This window comes from Mirounga leonina, unplaced genomic scaffold (assembly GCF_011800145.1).
Source record: "Mirounga leonina isolate KUSES-001 unplaced genomic scaffold, KU_Mleo_1.0 Mir_53, whole genome shotgun sequence".
NCBI classification, from domain to species: Eukaryota; Metazoa; Chordata; class Mammalia; order Carnivora; family Phocidae; genus Mirounga; species Mirounga leonina.
Genome location: NW_023270807.1, coordinates 17,536,875 through 17,559,648, shown reverse-complemented (window position 1 = coordinate 17,559,648; position 22,774 = coordinate 17,536,875). Strand labels below are relative to the sequence as shown.

General features: G+C 38.3%; 1 protein-coding gene across 1 annotated transcript in view; it reads left to right on the top strand.

Annotated features, from left to right (window-relative positions):
• PKHD1 (PKHD1 ciliary IPT domain containing fibrocystin/polyductin) overlaps positions 1 to 22,392 on the top strand; it is a 454,138-nt gene extending 431,746 nt beyond the window's left edge. The window contains exons 64-66 of the mRNA XM_034990755.1: positions 985 to 1,143; positions 4,873 to 4,992; positions 21,938 to 22,392. Of these exons, the coding sequence (XP_034846646.1) occupies positions 985 to 1,143; positions 4,873 to 4,992; positions 21,938 to 22,392 (734 nt within the window). The remainder of the gene's footprint in view (positions 1 to 984; positions 1,144 to 4,872; positions 4,993 to 21,937) is intronic.
• The last annotated feature ends 382 nt before the right edge of the window (positions 22,393 to 22,774 follow it).

Sequence of the window (22,774 nt, the reverse complement as noted above, 5' to 3'; positions counted from 1 at the left end):
TTTCTTTCTTTCTTTCTTTCTTTCTTTCTTTCTTTCTTTCTTTCTTTTCTTTCCTTCCTTCCTTCCTTTATTCCTTCCTCTCTCACTCCCCCCCTTTTTTTTATTCCTTCTTCTTTCTCTTTTTCTTCACCTCTTTTTTGGCTGAGTAGTATTCCATTGTCTGGATAAACCATTGTTGGTTTATTCATTCCCATGTTGAAGAACATTTGGGTTCTTTGCTGGTTTGGATGATTACAGACAGAGGTGCTATAAACATTTATGTACCAATTTTTATGAGTATAAGAAAGCTTTTTTTTTTTTGGATTTTGTGTGCTTTATTCCAAAAATAACATTGAAGTGAGGAAGTGAGAATGAAATTCTTCAGTCTATTAAAGGCTTTGAGATGAATTCTTAGAAAGATGCAGTCTCTAAAGGAACTTGCCCATTTTGCCCCATCATCGTGACCAAAGTGGCTCTATCTCTTCGTCACTGCTGTACTCCCAGTTTTCCAGATAACAGAATTCTCATGGACATGAGAAAATTCTCTTGGCTCTGTGGTAATAGTCCCTGTTCCCCTGTTTTGATATGTTACATGCCATTTTTTGAATAGGAGACATATGTCAGAACAAGTAGTTTCACACATTCTGGGGCTGAGAGCATTTCTGTTCTAATTAGTAGGACATGAGAGTGAAACTGAAATTTTGCACTGGTGGAAAAGATAAGTCTGAGAAGGAAAGGGGAGAATTGGAAGAATGCCCCATTGGTAACGGACAGAATTGGAAAGAACAATTGTACGTTATTGTTGGAACTGGATTCTTGTAGTTCTTCAGAAACACAAATCTTGGCTTTATTATTAGTTCATTTAATCACTTAATTTAATAAATATTTATTGAACCTACTAAGTGGCAGGTGTTGTTGTAAACATATCTCTTCCACAATATTTTTGTTATATCAGCATCTTTATACCCTATTAACATGTTATTATGGGGGCTTTTTTTTTAACAGGGGCCAATTTTACAGCTCGGTCAAGGTCATTCACTGTCCTACCCGCAGCTAGGTCCGAGAAGTCAACCATCATCTTGGCTGCTTCCCTGTGCTCAGTGGCCTCATGGCTGGCTCTGTTCTATCTGGTTTGCTGTTGGCTAAAGAAAAGCAAAAGCAGAAGTATGTAGATTTTTGTTTTGGGAATGAAAATATCGATGGGGAAATGTCATCATGTGTAATATACTAACATTTCTTTTTCTTCCCCCAAGGAGAAATTTTTATGAAACTGCAACATATTAAACCACATGGAACCAAATTACTCAGTTCATACAGTAGAGATGAAGATTGCCTAACCTTAAATAATCATAGTGATAATCATGAGAGCACATATTTATTGAATATTTACTATGGGCCGGGTTCTAAGTACTTTACATACATGGATTTATTTAATCTTCATAACAACCCTATGACGTAGGCTCTGTGTTATGGAAGTAGAGCATGAGGCACAGAAAGGCTAAGTAACTTGCCCAAGGCCACACAATCAGGGAAAAGGCAGGCAGTTTGGCTCCAGATCCTACTCTCTGAAACATTATGTTCCACTGCCCAGGTAATCTTCCAAAAAGTAAGTTTAAGGAAGAGGGGCAAGAGAATCAGAAGAGGGAAGAGAATTTTTGGTGTTTTTTGTTTTTTTTTTTCTTTCTTAGGAGCACAGAAACTGTATTCTTAGACATTTTCCCGAAAGCAGATCATTTCTTTTAGGCTGGAGACATGGAGCATCACTGAGGGAAAGAAGTTCTGGAAAGGAGGCTTCTTTCTTTCTTTCTACTCTGCTCTTAGAGTGAGGGAGATAGAGTGGCAGGCCAGGTACTGACAAGTCCCTGACTCCACCACATCAAATGAGCAGACAAAACACTTGTGAGATTAGGAGATGCTAGGAAACCAAAGTGATAAGCAAGTGTGGGTGCAAAAGAGGTGAGGCAAAGAAAGAAGGTCAAAATAAAGAAAGGAAAGAGGAAGAAGCATGGCGCCACTCCTGGAAGACTCATGGTGCTTGGGTTTCTGAGAGATGCTGGGGGAGGGAAGCTCCAGGAGACGCACTCTTTATTTTGAACCAAGCATCAGTGTGATATCCCTCCCTCTCTCCCTGTCCTGCTGGGGCTGGGCAAACTGCAAGGAAACTCAAGGGTACCTTGACTTTCTCAAGAAAAATGGGATCTCATCCTGGGTTGTTGCCTGTGATTTGTGGAATGCAGGTTTTGGTCTTTGTTTTTAAATCTAAAGTTGTGTGTGTGTGTTGCTTTTTGGTTTGAAAACAAAGACCTTTCATGTTTTTAATTTCATGCAATTCTGTGACGTATCCTATCTAATTCTCATCCTCCATTTTACAGCTAAGCCTACCGCAATGGAGGGACCTCCCACTAAGCTCTGCTCACCCCATCTCTTCCCTTCTGTTCCCCAGCGATAGAGGAAGCTTCTTCCTACAGTTACTAGCATATCATTACCTCAGTAACCTCTTTTTTGCTTTTTCAACTTTTCAGTATCTGTGGACACATTTCCCTGTATTAAATTCACATATTTTCCTGAGTGGATGCAGACTCCTAACTTTCTTTACAAAAATGAAAAGAGATCATGGAAGCACTTTATGAAAAAAAAAAAAAAAAAGGTACAGGGACGCCTGGGTGGCTCAGTTGGTTAAGCGTCTGCCTTCGGCTCAGCTCATGATCCCAAGGTCCTGGGATTGAGTCCCGCATCCGGCTCCCTGCTCAGTGGGAAGCCTGCTTCTCCCTCTCCACCTGCTGCTCCCTCTGCTTTGTGCTCTCTCTCTCTGACAAATAAATAAATAAAATCTTTTAAAAAAAGGTACAGTAATCACTTCTGTATGAGTAATTTGTTTTTTCTTCTTTATATTTTTCTGTGTTTTTCAAATTTCTAGGATTAGCATTTGTTACTTTAGAATAAAAAATATCATTCCCCATCTTCCTCATGGAACAGGATTCTCCAGTTCAGGTGTACGGTCTGTGTCAGCAGTTTACAAAATTTTGATCTCGAGACCTTGTTCTGCTTTTAGTAATTATTGAAAACCCCAAAGAGATTTTGTCAATGTGTGTCCATCTATTACTATTTCCAAATTAGAAGTTAAAAAAGCAAATGTAAAATTTACTTTACTTTAAAATGACAATAATACACGCATTATATGTTAACATAATTAACATTTTTTTATTTAAAAATGATGTTTTCAAATACATATAATGAAAAGAATGGCATTTTTATAAAACTCTTTAATGTCTGCCTTAAGCTGGATTCTCTTAGCAGCTTCCGCATTACATTTGCTGCAGTGTATTGTTTTGGCTGAAGTATATGAAGAAAATCCAGCCTCACATAAGTACAAAGTAGAAGGGGAAGAGTATTTTAATAGCCTTCACAAATAATTGTGGATAATCTTCTTTGATACTGCACCCAAACTGGCCAAGAGTTAGTTACTTAAAGGTACATCTCAATGTACTTTCTATACTCTGTTACATGAAAAACCCACTAATCTATCATATACTTTGAGTGGAGCTTTTACCTATGCATGATTTTGAAACATTATGCTTTAGCCATCTGGAAAATATTGTTTCACTAAGTGATAAAGATCTTTCAAATTCTGACATATTTCATTCTATAATTTTTTTAAAATTGCATTTGTTAATATCAACATTAATCTTTAAGAGTTAGATATCTGCGAAACTTATAGTTGATATAAGTTATCCAAAATTCTAAATTTCCCATGAAAGCTTGAATTTTATCACTGGTGCCAAATACTGTCAGTTGTTTCATAGAAGTTACAGGCTGGCTTCATTCACTTAAAAAAAAACCTACCAAGTACCCAAGTATGAATAACCAGAATCTGTCTTTCATTCTTCCAAGTTCTTTCAATGTAAAAATGATGTTCCATGAAGAAATCAGATTTTTAGCTAAACTCAATCCCTAAAGTGCTTTTCCTTGAGAAAAAATATCATATGCCATGGCCTGGCATCAATTGACATTACATTACGAATTTTTTTGTTTATCCTCTGCCATTCAAACTAGAATAAAAGCTCTATGAGATCAGGGACCAGGTCTTTCTTACTCATTGTCTTTCCATTGCCTAGAACAGTTCCTGGCATGAGCAATGGAAATACATTTTTGATTAAGATATTTAATAAATAAATGAATAGAATATAAAACATCTCATCAGCCAAGAACAGAAGTCTTCAATCAAAAGCACACATCTGCACGAGCTCTGTGGATTGTACCAATGTCAATTTCCTGGTTTCGATATCATACTATATAGTTATATAGGTTGTTAACAGTGGAGGAGACTGGATGAGGGTGCATGAATTCTTCCAGTATATTTCTTTGCAACTTTCTGTGAATCTATCATTATTTCAAAATAAAAGGTTAAAGAGTATTGTAACATTCTATACCAGCTCTGTCCAGTAAAAATATAACATGAACCACAAATGTGAGGCACATGATGCAATTTTCTAGTGTCCTCTTAACCTAATATATCAACATTTATTTCAATATGCAATAAATATAAAAATATTAGATATTTTACAGTTTTTCAAAATCAGGTGCATATTTTACACTTACAGCACATCTTAATTGGAACTAGTCACATTTCACGTGTTCTGTAGCCATATATGGTGGCTATAGTATAGTATAGTATAGTTTTATACCTTAAAGTTGCTGGTCAGTATATGGGATTGTATTTCATTATTCCTTAAACTCTGAATACATTATATGCATTCTAGTGCATGTATATCACAATCATTGTGTTGGGGCATACAAGAGAAACACCTTAGCACTTAGGACCTGTTTACAAATAAAAATGTTGTCTTACTCTAAAAACCAAGAAACAGTCACATCTTTTTCTCATTAATCTAGAAATAAAAAGTGAAGATATTTCTGAATTCCAGACTGACAATCAAAATGATCATATCCACCTCTCATCCAAGCGCAAAAGATCACAAGAGACTAAAAAGGAAGATGCCATGATGGGAGAAGGTAAGCTTGGACAGTGGGGATGATTCCCAAAAGAGACACCCATCATGGATGAACTATGGCCTCCCTCTCCCCATGGCTGTCAGTTTCTGGATCAATTGAGTTGTTAGCTCCTTCTTTAGACTGTCACTTCCTCTGAAGGAAATTACACCCCAGGATAGGAGTACCCAAGTCCAGCTGATTCACTCAGCTATTAACCAGTTATTCAAGTTGACGTTTATATTTTTTTCTTAGGAGATGATAATTGGTTTAACATTTGAATTTGTTACATAGAGAAAGGGAAAACCAAAGTATAGGCATATAATCTTTCCCTTAGCTATTGCAAAGCTGCCAATCTGGCAATATTATTGAATTTGGGAAATGAGACAGTGGAGTTACCAAATACCAACCTTACAAATTAGATTGAATATGGAACCCTTAAGAAATGAGTCAGCTTTGTTAAGCTCTGCTTTGTCGTTTAGCCATACTTTTAGCAAAATGTATTATTTGCTTACATTGTACATTAATGCTAGATGATTTTGCTTGTTATATTTTTTAATTGCCATTGGAATTGGTGCCAAGCAAAGAAAAGGTAAGCATTTACTTCAGACCAAAGATTTGCCCTTGTCCTTCTAAGACACAGAAAACAGGAAGACAGTGGTCAGAACACAAGATGGATTTGTCAAATGTGGATATGGTGTATGAAAAATATTCATATAATTTCCATGGATCTGAAACGCTTTGAAGCATACACTCTAAAGAGAATAATATTGCTATTTATTCTAAGCAATAGTCAGTATTCATGATATTTTCTGCTTGAGAAAGGAATATGAATCTTAATGGTCCTAGTACCATGTTTAACTAAAAAGTAGCAATTCCGTGTTGTTCTTCCTCTAACTACTTCAATGAACTCTGGCGTGTGTGTGTGTGTAAATATCAGTTTGTTTGCCTGTTTGAATTTTTCCACTGCAGGAAATAAAGTTATTTTTTTAGAAATGTCCCAACAAATTAGCCAGCCATACTCCAGCCTGGCCCTACACCAGTAGGTGGTGGTGATAGTTTTGGGGTGAGTAGGTGTGAGAAGAATGAAGAGAGAGAAATGCACAGGAATTCTTTCTGGATTCCATCTAAGACCACATTAATTTTGGCTTCTAGAAACCTCTTGTCTATATTACTGCATGGAAATTCAGAACAAGTGTTTGAAAATGCTCATCTGAACTCAGCACTGCAAAGCACAGCATACTTAGCTGCATTCTTAAGCAAACAGCAAGAGTGATGCTAATCTCCCCCTAATCTAATATGGATATCTACATGAATCTCAGTTGCCCTACTTAAATTAACTACATTAAGCAGTCCACAATGCCTGGGTGTTTTATTAAGAAACATTTTTTATCTGGTGGCTTATTAATAAATTATCAGGAATGAGATAAGGGACAGGGTTTCGGTGGAAAAGTTTAGATTGAAGGGATGGGAGTATCAAAGGCCATGCTATTGGGACATCCAGGATAAAAATAGAAAGATGTGTTATCCAAATCCACCCCTAGGGATCATAGCAGATTTTTTTCCTTATTTTCTAAGCTTTGTCCAAATTTGAAGAGCATCAATTCCAAGGCAAGTAATGATGCATCTCCTACTTTTCTTCAGAAATTATTACCAGCTACAAAACAACTAGTTACTGCTAACTTCAAATAAGTTTGGTTTTATTTCATTATTTCCATGGCACTTTAGTTTCCCTTTTCCCTCTTTTTCTAAACTTTGGGGATTGGCTGTGCCTCTCCTGAGCACATTGCATTCACTAAGTACTACCTGGCACTAAAATTATTCAGCTGGTGGAATTGAGCATTTCCACTCCCATAGATTCAGACTGTAAACTCATCAGGTTATGGCTTTTACTAAAAATTGCATGGATGCAATAGGGGGAGTGGAGTTACAATGCAGGAAGAAAGGAGCGCTGCCTATATCCCTCATATTTTATTGTTACCAGCCACCTGAGCTGGCTTTTAAAATTCATATCTGCATTTGTCACTCTGCCAGTCAGTAGATCTAATGAATTTCCAGTGTTAGCTAGAGAGCCGGAGAATGCGACAGTTAACAGCATGAAAGCTAAGAGTCAGATAGACTGAGTTTAATCCTGACTTTCCCATTGACTTGGCCTCAAGGAAGCCAACTATCCTCTCTGTGCCCATCAGCTCCCTCCCTGGTAAAGTTCCCATAATAATACCGCCCACACTTATGGTTGTGCAGATTAAGTGAGTTAATATCACTAAAGTGTGCAGAACAATCCCTGGCATATTGTGTGTAATATATATGTGTTATTTGTTGCTGGTTCTTCTTGTTATTTAAGACTCAAAGCCTTCCAAGGCCTGACTCCATCCTATCTTTGTAATCTTAGGTTACAATTTACCTTCCTGCCCCCTGCTCACACTCCCCACACTAACTCGTTCGTCCTGGGACTTGTCTAACACCTTCCCACCCATTGGCTTGCATGATTTCTTCCAGTTGGATTGCTTGTCTTCACCTGTTAAAACTTCCTGAAGCTTTTAAGCATCAGCTCAATGTGTTGTTGTTGTTTTTTATAAAGTCTTTCCCAATCCCTCCTACTTCATTGAAAATTAGTATTTTCCTCTTTATGTGCCAAGAATATTAAATGTGTGCCTCCATGGACTTCTGTTTTTTCGAATTGATCATACATAGGTGGTTCCCTGTTCCCACAGGCCCACGGTTCTTAACCAGGGTAATTTTGGCCCCCAGGTGGGATGAAAACCTCATCCTGGTTTTCCCAGGATTTTCCCAGTTTTAAAAATCAAAGCCTTATTTCTCGGGAACTCCCTCAGTCCCAGACAAATTGGGACAGTTGGTCATCCTACATCCAGAGGACATTTGCAATGCCTAGAGGTTTTTTTTTTTTTTTTTTTTTTTTTTTAGAGAGAGAGTGAGTGTGTGAGTGAGAGTGGGGGAGAGGTGAGGAGGGGCAGAGAGAGCATCTCAAACAAGGTACATGCCCAGCACAAAGCTGGACACAGGGCTCGATCCCAGGACCCTAAGATCATGACATGAGCTGAAATCAAGAGTCGGATGCCCAACTGACTGAGCCACCCAGGTGCCCCTATCTGGAGACATTTTTGTTGTCACAGTTGTCACAGGGATGGGGAGATACTACTGGCATCTGGTGAGAAGAGATCAAGGGCACTGTAAACATCTTATAATGCGCAGGTCCCCCCCTGCGCATTATAAGATTATTTGGCTCAAGATGTCAATAATGTCGAGGTTGAGAAACCCTGGCAGAAGCTATTATTTGTTTTTGTAACATGTAGATGGGAGATGCTGGAATGACTCAATAAATGCAGTTAGATGATGTCTCCCAATAAATATTGAATAAGTATTTATTTACTTCCTGACATTTATTTAGTACCTTATGAGATCCTTTCTGTATAGTTGCAAAGAGGTGATATCTGGTCCCCTGTCCTTTATGAGTTTGCAGTATGGTTGAGACACAAGAATAATATTTGGGGGGAAATGAAAGAACAATTCTAGGCAACAAACAATTAAGTGTAAAGCCATCACAACAAACAATATGTATTCAATGCATTTATGGATGGGAGAGAATGCTCCAAGAGAGAAAGAATATCATTATCTTAAGTTACATGTTTAGTCCCTCTAGCTCCTAAATCATATCACAGTTTCAAATCCCATTTGCTAAGGGCTTGGTTGTCCAGTTTTCACACATTCAGGTTTAGAAATGCCAGGGAGGGAGGCTAGCTTTGCTCTGTCAAAGCTCAATTTTGTATCATTCCTTCTCAGCCATTCCCTTGCTCCCCTAATTTGGGTTGACAGGGGGCAGATCTCCCAGGCGAGACACCTCAGAGTTACCTTTACCTCGTAGTGTTCCCCTTAGCACCCTGTGCCCTGTTCACCAACTTTGACCAATTCCTCTTTTGCAATATTTGGTTTCCACTTTCACCCACTCCCTTTCACAGATATGTCTTCTGTTGAGTTTCAGTTAACACCCCCCTTATAGATGTCCACCACCCCCGACTCCTTCTTTCCCTCCAGGACAGTATTCCCCATATACAACTAGTTCTCCCAGCTTCAAAATGTCCTCCAATGTATCCACACAGCTAAAGTTTCCACTCTTTCCTATCCCAGATCGAATTCTTTTCCTCCTTTTCATTTTCTTTCTTTCTTTTTTTTTTTTTTAGCTAGAAAGAATAATCCCTTCTCTCAACTTTGATAACACTTCCCTCTTGTTCTCTTAACATCTTTTATATACAACATGATTTTGGTGTTTGTGTGGTCCAGATCCTTTCGTAAAAGTTCTGTATCTTTTCTAATTCTAGCAGCACTGTTACCATAGGGCATTAAGATATTAGACCACTTATAACTATGGTTGTTGAGTGAACGATTAAGATAGAGATGAAATGAGACCCCTTCCTGCCCTTCCCCCTCTTTAGAGAACCCTGGATTCCAGCAGTTTTTCAACGACTATAGAAGTCCCCTTATCTCTTCTAAAAGAGATGTGGAAAGTTTATTCAGGTTCACAAAATTAATAGCAGGATAATGACTATACATCCTTGGGGTCCTAACAACAGGCAAAATGTGACTTCTTACTTCCAGACAAAATGCGTTCTAGGGCCACTTTAGTTTCCTTGCTACTGCCTTTGTCTTTGTGGGACAGCTACTGCTACAGAACTCGGTGCTACCTTCTCCTGAGCAAACACTGATCTTTGGCCACTGGCCACTTTTTTTTTTTCTTTTTATGAAATCCATGTACCCAATGTTGGGAATTGAAAATTGACATGTAAAAATGGCAAGATGTTATGGATGTGTGACTATAACCATCAACTTCAGGGATTTAGGTCTCCCATTTTAGAGTCCTATTGACTATAGATGGTGTATTTTGTGAATATAAAATAAAAAGGACTATCAGTTTACCTTTATAGGTACAAATCTATAAGAATGACAGGGAGAGGGGAGGAGAGAGATGGCCTCAAGATGTCCAGAAGCAGGGAAGACCAAAATAGCTCAGGACTACAAATCATCCCAAGTTCCCAGGAAAGTAAACTATATTTGGAAATCACTAATAAACAGCATACCCATGTCATATAATTAAAAAGATATGAACACCTCCTAACTTAAAAATGTGAATAAAATCTAGCACTTAATTCCTTAAGAAAACTTTTAAAAATAGGAATATTTTTAAAAATACTAGGAATAAGATCCTTCCTGCTAAATTAGATGGAGAGTTCCAATGCTCTTTGCAATCAAGATCCAATATCAGGTTTAACAATGGAATATTAGAAGAAGTACTACTCACATGAACACAAAACAGCAACTCATTACCACAACTCTATAACATATATTTTAGAGTGCTAGGAAACACAGATATAAAAACAAAAGAAGGCAATGTTAGAGAAAATACCTGATGGTTTGCAGATGATATAATTGTTTAATAGTAACTTAAAAGATTTCAACCATTAACTGCTATAATTTATAAGTAACTTGAGTAGCTTACTCAAATATTATGTCAATTTATGCAAAAATAATATTGTATAAGCCAATGGTATACAGTATGGAACATACTGAAATGTGTAATAACAACTAAAAAATATACTGTCTTGGAAAACAATCTTAACAAGAGAAGTATTGGACTTACATAAAAAATAAACTATATTCTATTAAATTGTTTAAAGGGGAGACTTGATTACATAAGGAATTGCAACGTTTCTAGTTAGATTGACTAATATTGCAAAGACATCAGTAATTCCTAAATCAATTTCAGTTTAGTGCAGCTACAATCATTTTATACTGAATAAAACAGCATAAGATGATTCTAAAGTTCTTCAGAAAATACAGATCAATGATACAAAGCCAAATTTTTTATAAGAAATTGATTTTATGGCAGTAGGGATGGGTAGCTCAAAGGAATAATATTTAGGTTACTATTACTAAGGCAGTGTGATACTGACACAAGAATATGTGGAAATATTAGTGCAAATAACTTTAATTAGATATAAATACCAGATATATAAATAGAACATATGATAAAGGAAATAATAAAAATAAAGGAAAAAAGAGTCTATAAATAGGGTTAGTAAATTTGACTATTTAGAACATTTCTCAATCTAGATTCACACTTCAAAAAATACAGCAAAGTGGGGCGCCTGGGTGGCTCAGTCGGTAAAGCATCTGGCTCTTGTTTTCAGCTCAGGTCATGATCTCAGGGTTGTGAGATTGAGCCCCAGGTCAGGCTCCTCACTCAGCAGGGACTCTGCTTGAGATTCTCTCTCTCCCTCTCCCTCTGCCCCTCCCCACCCCTGCTTGCACTTGTTGTCTCTCTCTCTCTCAAAAAAACCCCCAAATACACCAAAGTAGACTCCATATGGATTAATGAGTTAAATCAGGTTTATTAAAACACATCCATTGCTGGAATATTATAAAAACAATAAAATGGAAATCACTCATGCTATAATATGGGATTAAATGCATTTTTCTTTCAACTTTTTAAAATTCCCATCCCTTCTGATTTGCAATACATTTCTTATTAAAAAATATATGATAATTTTTCACTTACAGGAACAAATAATCTAGATTAATTAATCTTAATTATTGCATATGCCTTCTTCAATATGTGGGCAGGACTGTTGCCCTTATTAACAAACGAGAAACCAAGGTGGAGTACGTTCTTTCTGTTGGTTGATCAACTATCCATCTGTCTACTTCAGACCCTATTTGCCTTCTATGCTGAGTCCAGATCATCCAACACAGAATGCCGGACATGGAGACTGAGTTGGGAAAATATGAGCAGTGAGGGTGGTGGGAGGGGGAGGAGAGATTCATTGCTAATGTTTTCCTTGCAAAAGGAGCCAGTGAGCAGTACCTACACAAATTTAAAACAATCACAGGCACACCATATACTTGTTGCCCAGGAAAGTTTTAGAAAACAAAGGAGGTTAAGGATAGCTGGAAAAATTATAGCTGTCTATGGTGAACTGGATCCAAAACCACTAGCTGAAAGGATCTAACACCACCAAGTCTTCCTTTTCATAGAAAAGGGATATATGTTCCCGTATTTTATCCCATTCTTCCTAAAACTCGATCGAACCCACCAACGGGACACTAAGTGTCATGGAGGGGCCATTTGAAATCTTATCTTTCCATTTTAATGGGGACTCACCAACAAGATGGAGGTAGAAGAGACACATGCCAATTCATATGTTTTGATATTCACTATTCTTCCTTCGCTAAAACCCAAACATTCAGCCAAATGCCTTAGGACACATATCTGCTATAAATTCATTTTTTATCTAATTTGTCTGAGATCTAAGCTTCCTGTGGAGGTCCAAGATCAAAGGATCTGATTCCTTCTGATGTCAGTGCTGACATATAATGTGTGCTGACTTAGTTCTGTCTATAACCTCACAGTGGGAGGTGGCCAGTCTCCCTGGACACCTTTATACAGTGCACTTTCATTTTGACTAGGGAGTCTGTCAGGTATGTTGCTGATTGGAGCTTCCGTGTAAATAATTCATGGAAGATTTTTAAATGTTTTGGGGCCTCCAAAGGAAAGATAAGTTTATGTTAGTCTTCATGAATAGATGCAGACTTGAAGAACAAGGGGGAACAGATCTCCAATAACGGTCTCTCAAAAACAAGATAACAATATCTTCAATGGGTTGAAAATAGGTGACTTGTTGTGTTTGATTCATCTTCTATGAAGTGCTGTTGGTTTTACCAAGGTATAAAAATTCAAATCCTTTTTTTCTCTTTTTTAAGTTTGCTTCTCTCTGACAATATATTATTCTTGTTCTTTGGTTATTTGCTGATCTCAGTAAACTATGTCTTTTCCTCCTGGTGGGAGCAGTAATTATGGAGATGACACCAAGTTCAGTAGTTGACATAGGACCGGTCATAATAGGGAGACAAGGTGGATGGCACAAAAATTTCCTTCCTGGAAGGAACTCAACATCTCAAGAGGAAGACGAGACTGTCATACAAGGAAAGGTGACCAATAATAGAAGCAGTTGCCCAAGTCAGATGAGAAATTTTAGTCAACAAGTATTGAGGCATAAATCAATGTAGTTTAAGCTGTCCAGAAATAGTTCTGTAAGGATCTGAAGATCCCATAGGGAAACCTAGGATAACCTGAAAGTTCTCATAGCTCTAAGCAAGAGAATCGTCCCATAGTTAGGTCGTATCCCACAGCAGACACATGCCAGGGAAAAGGACTGTGGAAAAGGAGAGAGAAGATAGGAATAACACGGGTTTAGCAGAATATTAATTGATGTATCACAGAAACAATGTAAACAACATGATTATTTTATCTCATTTGACTGCTCTAAATCAAAAGTATATCACATCTGTTTATATTATGTCATTACCCCCCTTTTCTCACCTCACTTCCCCTTCATTATTAGATTAAATTGAGGTAAGAAATTGGTACCCTTTGCCCCAATACTGTCTGTTAGAGTATGATACAGACATGATCACTGTCTGCTAATGCACATCAAAACAACTCTTGGGAAACTGAGAGAGGAGATAATATACAGGTTAATAAATTAGCATTTACGTTACATATAAAAGAGTGGTTAAGGAATTTGGAAGTGAGATGTAAGAAAAGCAGACATGGGCAATGTTGATGACAATATTGCCACAGCCTCCTTCCCCGCCCCCGCCCAAAGGGGTTCAAGATAGTTCTCAACATTTGTTTTCACTGTAAGGCCCATGAAAGATGACTTTTGCATGCGTGCCATATTCCCATGCGTGTCCAAACCAACATTCTTCTTAACTTCCTGCTGCTATCCTCAACTCTACACAGTATTATGTGGTGCTTAAAGTACAGACTCTGGAGCCAAGAATTTTGAATTCTGTCAAGTAAGTAAGATCTGCCACTACTTTGCATGTGGTCTTAGGAAGTTACTTAACCTCTCTGTACCTCAGTGGCCTCCCTTCTAAAAGGGAGATGATAATAGCACTTACTTCAGGCGGTTGCTGTAAGTATTAAGTTACATATATGTATAATTAGTGCCCAACATGTGATAATTGCTATAATTGCTATTTAAGCGTTATTTTCAATAATTAGCCTGTTCCTCTTCAAAAGACACATACTGGAATACAAATGAATAAGGGCGTCTTCAACAGAACAATCTTGAGTTCCTTTTAATTTGTTAAAAAAAACCCTATAATTTAATAAAACTGTTTTTTTTAAGACTTTATTTATTCATTTGAGACAGAGACAGAGACAGAGAGAGTACAAACAGGGGGAGAGACAGAGGGAGAGGGAGAAGCAGACTCCCTGCTGAGCTGGGAGCCGGACATGGGGCTCTATCCCAGGACCTGGGAATCATGACCTGAGCCAAAGGAAGATGCTTAATCATCTGAGCCACCCAGGTGCCCCAATAAAACTGTTTCTTAAATTGAATCATGATACCTTAAAGCTTATAAAAATAGATTGATACATCCCTCAATACACAATGTGTTGTGACAATAAGAAATGCGTGAGTTAGGAAGTATTTTCTGAAGGAAGTAAGGCATTTGGGGAGATGAATAAAAGGCAGAGAGTGTTGAAAGATAGGATGAAAAAATATTTCAGGGCTAGGGTATTTTAAGATAATTCTTACAGGTGAGAGATGGGGTAATTAGGGGGAAGAGCTGAGACTTTTGGGCTCAGAGGAGGATGCAGCTGGAGACTAAGCACTACGTATCTATGAAGTACTTGAAAGGAATTGGACCTGAACACTCGGCCGTAGATACTTTTAGATGTCAAAGTTAGAAAAAGGTATATTTTTTTAAAACAATGCTTGTAATGTGTAAGCCAGTATGTACATTAAATTTTCATGAAATACTCAAATGAATGGTTCTTCTGTTTCTTCCTCAAGTTACCATCATCATCACAATAATAACACAACCACAACACAACAGCTGAGCTTTCTAGGGTCCTTCATAGTTTACAAGGTGCCAAAACATGTCGTAGCTCATCTGCTTTCACGACAGTTTTAGGAGATAGCAGACCAAATTATCCCATATCACTAATAAGAAAACTGCAATTCAAAGGGGCAGTTCGTTTTCTAGTAAACCCAGACATAGGTTCAATAGTTTGTCCCATTCCCAAACTTGTGCTCTTAACCACCTGCCCTGAGGTCATGTGCGAGTTCACACATGCATGGGCACGCTTTTGCATGCACACACACAGAGTGAGCACTAGCCAGAATTTGAAATTAGGGTCTCTGTTACCGTGAAGTGCCTTTTCATATACGTCGTCTGAAAAAGCTTCCCACTTTCTTAGCAGAAGAGGAAACTAAAATCAGTGTTCAGTTAACAGTGAGATAATTTCAACAGAAGATAAAAGCAGAGTAAGAGCATGCCCATGTTTTCAAGAAAGCTATAATTTCTTGGGAGGAAATGTAAAATATATTCACATCCTTATATTTACAGCATTCATTCAAGAAAAACTCATTAGCACCTACAGCCACCAGGAACTTGGACAGCCACCAGTAATACAGCCCGAGAGGAATATTTTTATTTTCAATTGGTTTATTTTCATGTGCACCAAATAATGTTTTATGTTTTTTTCCTGATGCAATAGAAATACATTCTGTTTTACTTTCTCTAGATTACAAGGTCTCTTCTGTCTTCTAATCTCTCATCTATAAATGGGGATAGTTCTTAAGTCCTTGACCCATACCTAGATGTTCAATAAATATTAGCCTTCTCTTCCCCACCACTGTTACATCTCGTACTCAGAATATGTCTGCTTGACTCTTCAACATCTTTGACTCTGGCCTACTGTTCTTTATTATGTTTTGCTCAGACTATTGCAGTAGCCTTTCAACTGACCTCCTTCACTCCCCCACAGTTCACTGTCTTCATTATAGAAAGGCTCTTCTTCCCAAGATGAAAATAATATATCACTGCCCTATTCTAAAACCACCGCCTCGTCTTCTGTGATATAAATTCCAGACTCCTTAGTAGAGTTTTCAAGTCCCCTTATTTATTTATGGCCTCTATCAAGTATGATAACTTTTTTTCTTTTACCACTCCCCACCCTACATCCACATGTATATACACATCTATATACACATCTATATACACAACCTCAGTTCTCAGTGTCTGGAGCTATTTTCAGAGTCCCCAGTACATCTTGTTTGTTTTTGTCGCCTTGCTTTTGCATATGCCATACTGTATATTAGAATGTCTTCCCACCATATTATGCCTCAAAACTTGAGTCATCTCCTTTGTGAAGTCTTCCTAAGCTTTCAGGCAGTGTTAGGTAATTCCTCTTTTGTCTTCCCTAGTATTTTACTTACATACTCGCTATACACACTCACTATAGGGCTCTCACCTTAATCAGCTTAGAGGTCTGTTTCCTGGAGCCCCTGGATAGCAGGGGACATGCTCCCAGGACCTTTGTTATCATAAGACCTAGTACAGCCTCCATGCATTTTGTGATTTATGTCTGTCTCCACTATTAGAGCATAAACTCCATGATATTAGGACTGCTTCTTGTTCATTGCTGTATTTCTAGGCCTACCACATAGTAGGTGCTCAGAAATTAATTAATTAATTAATTGATTGATTAACTAATAAACCAGTGAAAAAATAGATGAGCTCTCCAATGAAGAATCTCTGGAGGCTCAGAATGATTCCTCCTGCAACCTAGTTTGAGCACCTGAAAAGGGATTACATGAATGAAATAAAGAAAGAAAAGAGTAGAATTTGAGAAAAATTTGACAAGTTCATTCTTTTGAGATATTGAATCTGAGGCACTTTTGAAACTTCAGAATGAAAATGTTTCAAACCTTCAGCAACCAAGATATTTGGCAAACAAATGCAAATCTAAGAGCTGACATTTAAGAAAATTGGTGAGAATGGAATGTATATACAAAATATAAGCAATCTTGGGAAAAAAGATACTTCCAAGTTAGACCTCTAGGGTCTCTCTTATGGAGCGTGCTTGCTTGTTCATTTTAATGTGAATTTGTATAATGTTTCTATCTGTATGAGATAAAGATATCTACAGGGCTTTTAATTTAGGGTACATTTTTTATTAAGACAAACTGTTGACAGAGTAAAAAAATATGCATGTGGAATCCTATTAGGTAATTATGTTAGATGGTAAAGACCAGGCTAGCTAAGTTTCAATCTCATATCTACACTTGGAGGCTTTGTGACTTAGGGCAAGTAACTACACACTCTGTACCTTTGGTTCTCCATCTGTAAAATGAGGACAATAATGGGACTAGCCTTCTGGGATGGCTATGAAGATTAAGTGAGTGAATGAATGTAAAGCATAAAGAACAGTGCCTGTCGGGGATGAGTACTCTCTGAGCATTAGTGATTTGAATTATGGTGATTATTATTTATCCAGTCTATCACATCATAGATTTTGGGTGGTGCTTAGCATGATTCATCTTATTTAACCTTCAAACAATCTTATGAGGTGGGTACTATCAATATAACTGTTTTACAGATGAGGAAACTGAAGTACATGGAGAGTAAGTACAATCCGCACATGTGTTCAGAGAGTAAGGGACTAAGCAGGAAATCTAACAACACTTGTTTGATTCCAAGCCTGTATGTACTTTTAGCTGCTTTGCTATGTTGCTCCTAGGGACCATCTCTCATATATTTAATACCATAAACATCTGTTTTAGTAGGTTTTACTTAACTGCATCAGTAGAACTCTATATAGCTCTAGTTCATCTTTATTTATTACCCAATAATATGAGAGGTTAGTTAGCTCATTCACATATGGCATGATCACATTTTAAAGGCTACAAGTGTTATGGTTTATATAATATATCCTGCAAAGAATTGGGACGGATTAGGGCAAAAGTGCCCAGATCATTTGTTTACCGTAGCAGTACCAATGTTGTATTCTTCTGAGTTGAATATTCATTCTGTTGAATAGGAAAATAAAATACAAATGAAATGTCAAGGGAAGAAAACTGTAATTAAAACAAGACTGCTAAAATGAAATACATTTTAGTAAATTGTGAAGTAGTACCTGAGAGTAATATGAAATTATACAACTGATGTCCAGAGAGGCTAAAAGACAGGATGAAAGTCACAGAGCCAGCTAGCAGGGAAGGGGATTGAACCCTGGTTTTGTGACTCCAGTCTAGTGGTCCTTCTCTCCTTCCACTATTATACAACCATATATGTATACACTTATATGGGTACATGTTTATTGATATGTTTATGTTATCTCTACAGATGTTTAAATTCATATTTTATAGAATCAAAGATAATCAAATTGTGAATTTTTCATAAAAACCACAGTGTTAAGACTAGTTTTTGGATTCGAATTTCTTTTTTTAAAGATTTTATTTATTTATTTGAGAGAGAGAGAGTAGGGGGTGGGGGAGAAGCAGACCCCACTGAGCAGGGAGCCCAGAGTGGGGCTCAATCCCAGGACCCTGAGATGGGCTTGAACCCAGGACCCTGAGATCATGACTTGAGACGAAGGCAAATGCTTAACCGACTGAGCCACATAGGCACCCCTAGAGCTCAAATTTCTTAATACAAATGTGAGTTGACCAGACTATGGTCTGGTTTTTGTATTTAAGCCATTATGCTTATAAGGAGAAAACCTTGTTGACTTAGCCACATCATAAAAAGTATTTTTGGGGAAGTGATATTATCAAATTTTTATATTTGTTTGTTTGTTTGTTTGTTTGTTTATTAAGTGGAGCCCAATGCAGGGCCCTGAGATCAAGGCCTGAGCTGAGGTCAAGAGTTGGATGCTCAAGGGGTGCCTGGGTGGCTCAGTCATTAAGCCTCTGCCTTCAACTCAGGTCATGATCCCAGGGTCCTGGGATCGAGCCCCGCATCAGGCTCCCTGCTTGGCGGGAAGCCTGGTTCTCCCTCTCCCACTCCCCTTGCTTGTGTTCCCTCTCTCGCTGTCTCTCTCTCTGTCAAATAAATAAATAAAAATCGTAAAAAAAAAAAGAGTTGGATGCTCAACTGACTTAGCCACTCAGGTGCCCCTATCAAATCTTTATTAGATAATTAATATTCATTATAAATTTAGCATGGGATACAGTGGCCTTTTTAGGAAAAATATATTCCTAAAGCCATTTGGAAATCAATAAGCTGATACAACTCAATCTTTAATTGACAGTCTTGTTTCTGGAATGCGAAGTATGTGAAGTGAGGGTTCTTAACCTTAACTGATTTGAGAACTAAATCCATTTCTTTTTTGTGTGTGTGTCTCCCTGTCTCCCTGTTGTTGTTTTTTTTTAATTTTATTTTATTAGGTGATGTTAGTCCCCATACATTACATCATTAGTTTTTGATGTAGTGTTCCATGATTCATTGTTTGCATATAAAACCCAGTGCTCCATGCAATATGTACCTTCCTTAATACCCATCTCCCTACTCCCCTCCCCTCTAAAACCCTCAGTTTGTTTCTCAGAGTCCATAGTCTCTCATGGTTCATCTCCCCCTCCAATTTCCCCTCTTCATTTTTCCCTTCCTACTATCTTCTTCTTTTTTTTTTTTTAACATATAATGTATTACTTGTTTCAGAGGTACAGGTCTGTGATTCATCAGTCTTACACAATTCACAGCGCTCACCATAGCACATACCCTCCCCAATGTCCATCATCCAGCCACCCCATCCTCCCACTCCCCTCCACTCCAGCAACCTTCAGTTTGTTTCCTGATATTAAGAGTCTCTTATGGTTTGTTTCCCTCTCTGGTTTCGTCTTCTTTCATTTTTCCCCTCCTTTCCCCTATGATCCTCTGCCTTGTTTCTCAAATTCCACATATCAGTGAGATCATATGATACTTGTCTTTCTCTGATTGACTTATTTTGCTTAGCATAATACCTTCTAGTTCCATCCACATTGTTGCAAATGGCAAGATTTCGGGTTTCTTTATGGCTGCATAATATTCCATTGTGTGTGTACACACACACACACACACACACCTTATATCTTTTTTATCCATTCATCTGTTGATGGACATCTTGGCTCTTTCCATAGTTTGGCTATTGTGGACATTGCTGCTCTAAACATTGGGGTGCATGTACCCTTTCAGATCACTACATTTGGATATTTGGGGTAAATACCCAGTAGTGAAATTGCTGGGTCATAAGGTAGCTCTATTTTCAACTTTTTGGAGAACCTCCATACTGTTTTCCAGAGTGGCTGCACCAGCTTGCATTCCCACCAACAGTGTAGGAGGGTTCCCCTTTCTCCGCATCCTTGCCAACATCTGTCATTTCCTGACTTGTTAATTTTAGCCATTCTGACTGGTGTGAGGTGGTATCTCATTGAGGTTTTGATTTGGATTTTCCTGATGCCGAGTGATGTTGAACAGTTTTTCATGTGTCTGTTGGCCATTTGTATGTCTTCTTTGCAGAAATGTCTGTTCATGTCTTCTGCCCATTTCTTCATTGGATTATTTGTTCTTTGGGTGTTGAGTTTGATAAGTTCTTAATAGCCCTTTATCTGATATGTCATTTGTAATTATCTTCTCCCATTCTGTCAGTTGTCTTTTGGTTTTGTTGACTGTTTCCTTTGCTGTGCAAAAGCTTTTTATCTTGATGAAGTCCCAATAGTTCATTTTTGCCTCTTGCTTCCCTTGCCTTTGGCGATGTTTCTAGGAAGAAGTTGCTGCAGCTGAGGTCGAAGAGGTTGCTGCCTGTGTTCTCCTCAAGGATTTTTATGGAGTCCTGTCTCACATTTAGGTCTTTCATCCATTTGAGTCTATTTTTGTGTGTGGTGTAAGGAAATGGTCCAGTTTCATTCTTCTGCATGTGGCTGTCCAATTTTCCTGACATCATTTGTTGAAGAGACTGTCTTTTTTCCATTGGATATTCTTCCCTGCTTTGTTGAAGATTAGTTGAGGGTCCATTTCTGGGCTCTCTATTCTGTTCCATTGATCTATGTGTCTGTTTTTGTTCCAGTACCATACTGTCTTGATGATTACAGCTTTGTAATAGAGCTTGAAGTCTGGAATTGTGATACCACCAGCTTTGCTTGTCTTTTTCAACATTCCTGTGGCTATTCAGGGTCTTTTCTGGTTCCATACAAATTTTAGGATTATTTGTTCCATTTCTTTGAAAAAAGTGGATGGTATTTTGATAGGGATTGCATTAAATGTGCAGATTGCTCTAGGTAGCATGAACATTTTCACAATATTTGTTCTTCCAATCCATGAGCTTGGAACGTTTTTCCATTTCTTTGTGTCTTCCTCAATTTCTTTCATGAGTATTTTATAGTTTTCTGAGTACAGATTCTTTGCCTCTTTGGTTAGATTTATTCCTAGGTATCTTAAGCTTTTGGGTGCAATTGTGAATGGGATCGACTCCTTAATTTCTCTTTCTTCTGTCTTGTTGTTGGTGTATAGGAATGCCACTGACTTCTGTGCACTGATTTTATATTCTGCCACTTTACTGAATTCCTGTATGAGTTCTCACAGTTTTGGGGTGGAGTCTTTTGGGTTTTCCACATAAAGTATCATATCATCTGCAAACCGTGAGAGTTTGACTTCTTCTTTGCTGATTTGGATGCCTTTTATTTCTTTTTATTGTCTGATTGCTGAGGCTAGGACTTCTAGTACAATGTTGAATAGCAGTGGTGATATTGGACATCCCTGCCGTGTTCCTGACCTTAGGGGGAGAGCTCTCAGTTTTTCCCCATTGAGAATGATATTCACTGTGGGTTTTTCATAGATGGCTTTTATGATATTGAGGTATGTACCCTCTATCCCTACACTATGAAGAGTTTTAATCAAGAAAGGATGCTGTACTTTGTCAAATGCTTTTTCTGCATCTATCTAGAGGATCATATCATTCTTGTTCTTTCTTTTATTAATGTGTTGTATCACATTGATTGATTTGTAGATGTTGAACCAACCTTGCAGCCCAGGAATAAATCTCATTTGGTCGTGGTGAATAATCCTTTTAATGTACTGTTGTATCCTAACTAAATCCATTTCTTCCCCAACTCCTTTTGTCCCACAGATATGAAAATGAAGGTCATTGTGGACAAGCCGAACCAGCTCCCCCACCAGTCTCTGAATGGAGTGTCCCGAAGGAAGGTGGGCCGGCGCACTGCCCGAGAGGAGGGTGGCTGCCGAGAAGAGGCTGCTGCACCTGCTCCCAGTATTACCAGTGTCACATCCCGGGGGCATGCCTCTGCTCCGGGCTCTCCTGCTCAGCACGTGTACCTGCAAGAGACTGGGAACTGGAAGGAGGCCCAAGAGCAGTGGGTCAGATACCAGCTGGCAGGCCAAGATCAGAGGTTGCTGTTTTGCCCAGACCTCAGACAAGAGAGGCAGCAGATGCAGGGGCAGAGCCAGTTGGGCCAGGAAAGAGGCCATGTGGGGCTTGCTCAAGAGAAGAAAGCCTCTTGTGGTGCTACCCAGGCATTCTATCCTCATTCCCTACACCCGGAAACTATTCAGGAACAGCTGTGATGGACGCACAAAAATTGATATGCTCATGGGCTTTGCTGAGACTTTCATTAAGGTCAAAGATATAAAAACAGTAAGTTTGGAGAAGGCAGTTGTCCATGGACCAAAGTCACATTTTTTTTTAATAGTTCTTCCTGTTAATAGCTGGGTCAAATTTACAATTAGAAGAAAACTATTTGGGGAGACCAGAGATAACCAAGTGCCCAAGCAGATTATGAGTGCACTCATTTTTCAGAGCACTGATTTTTGGAGAAGATAATGTGTATAGCTGCCCAATGAAGGAGGGAAGAGGTTATATCATGTGCAACCTCTCCAGGCTGTGTGCTAGGGGTTCTAATGAAGACCAGAGTGCAGGGTCAACTGGTATCAAGTTAGGTAAGGATGC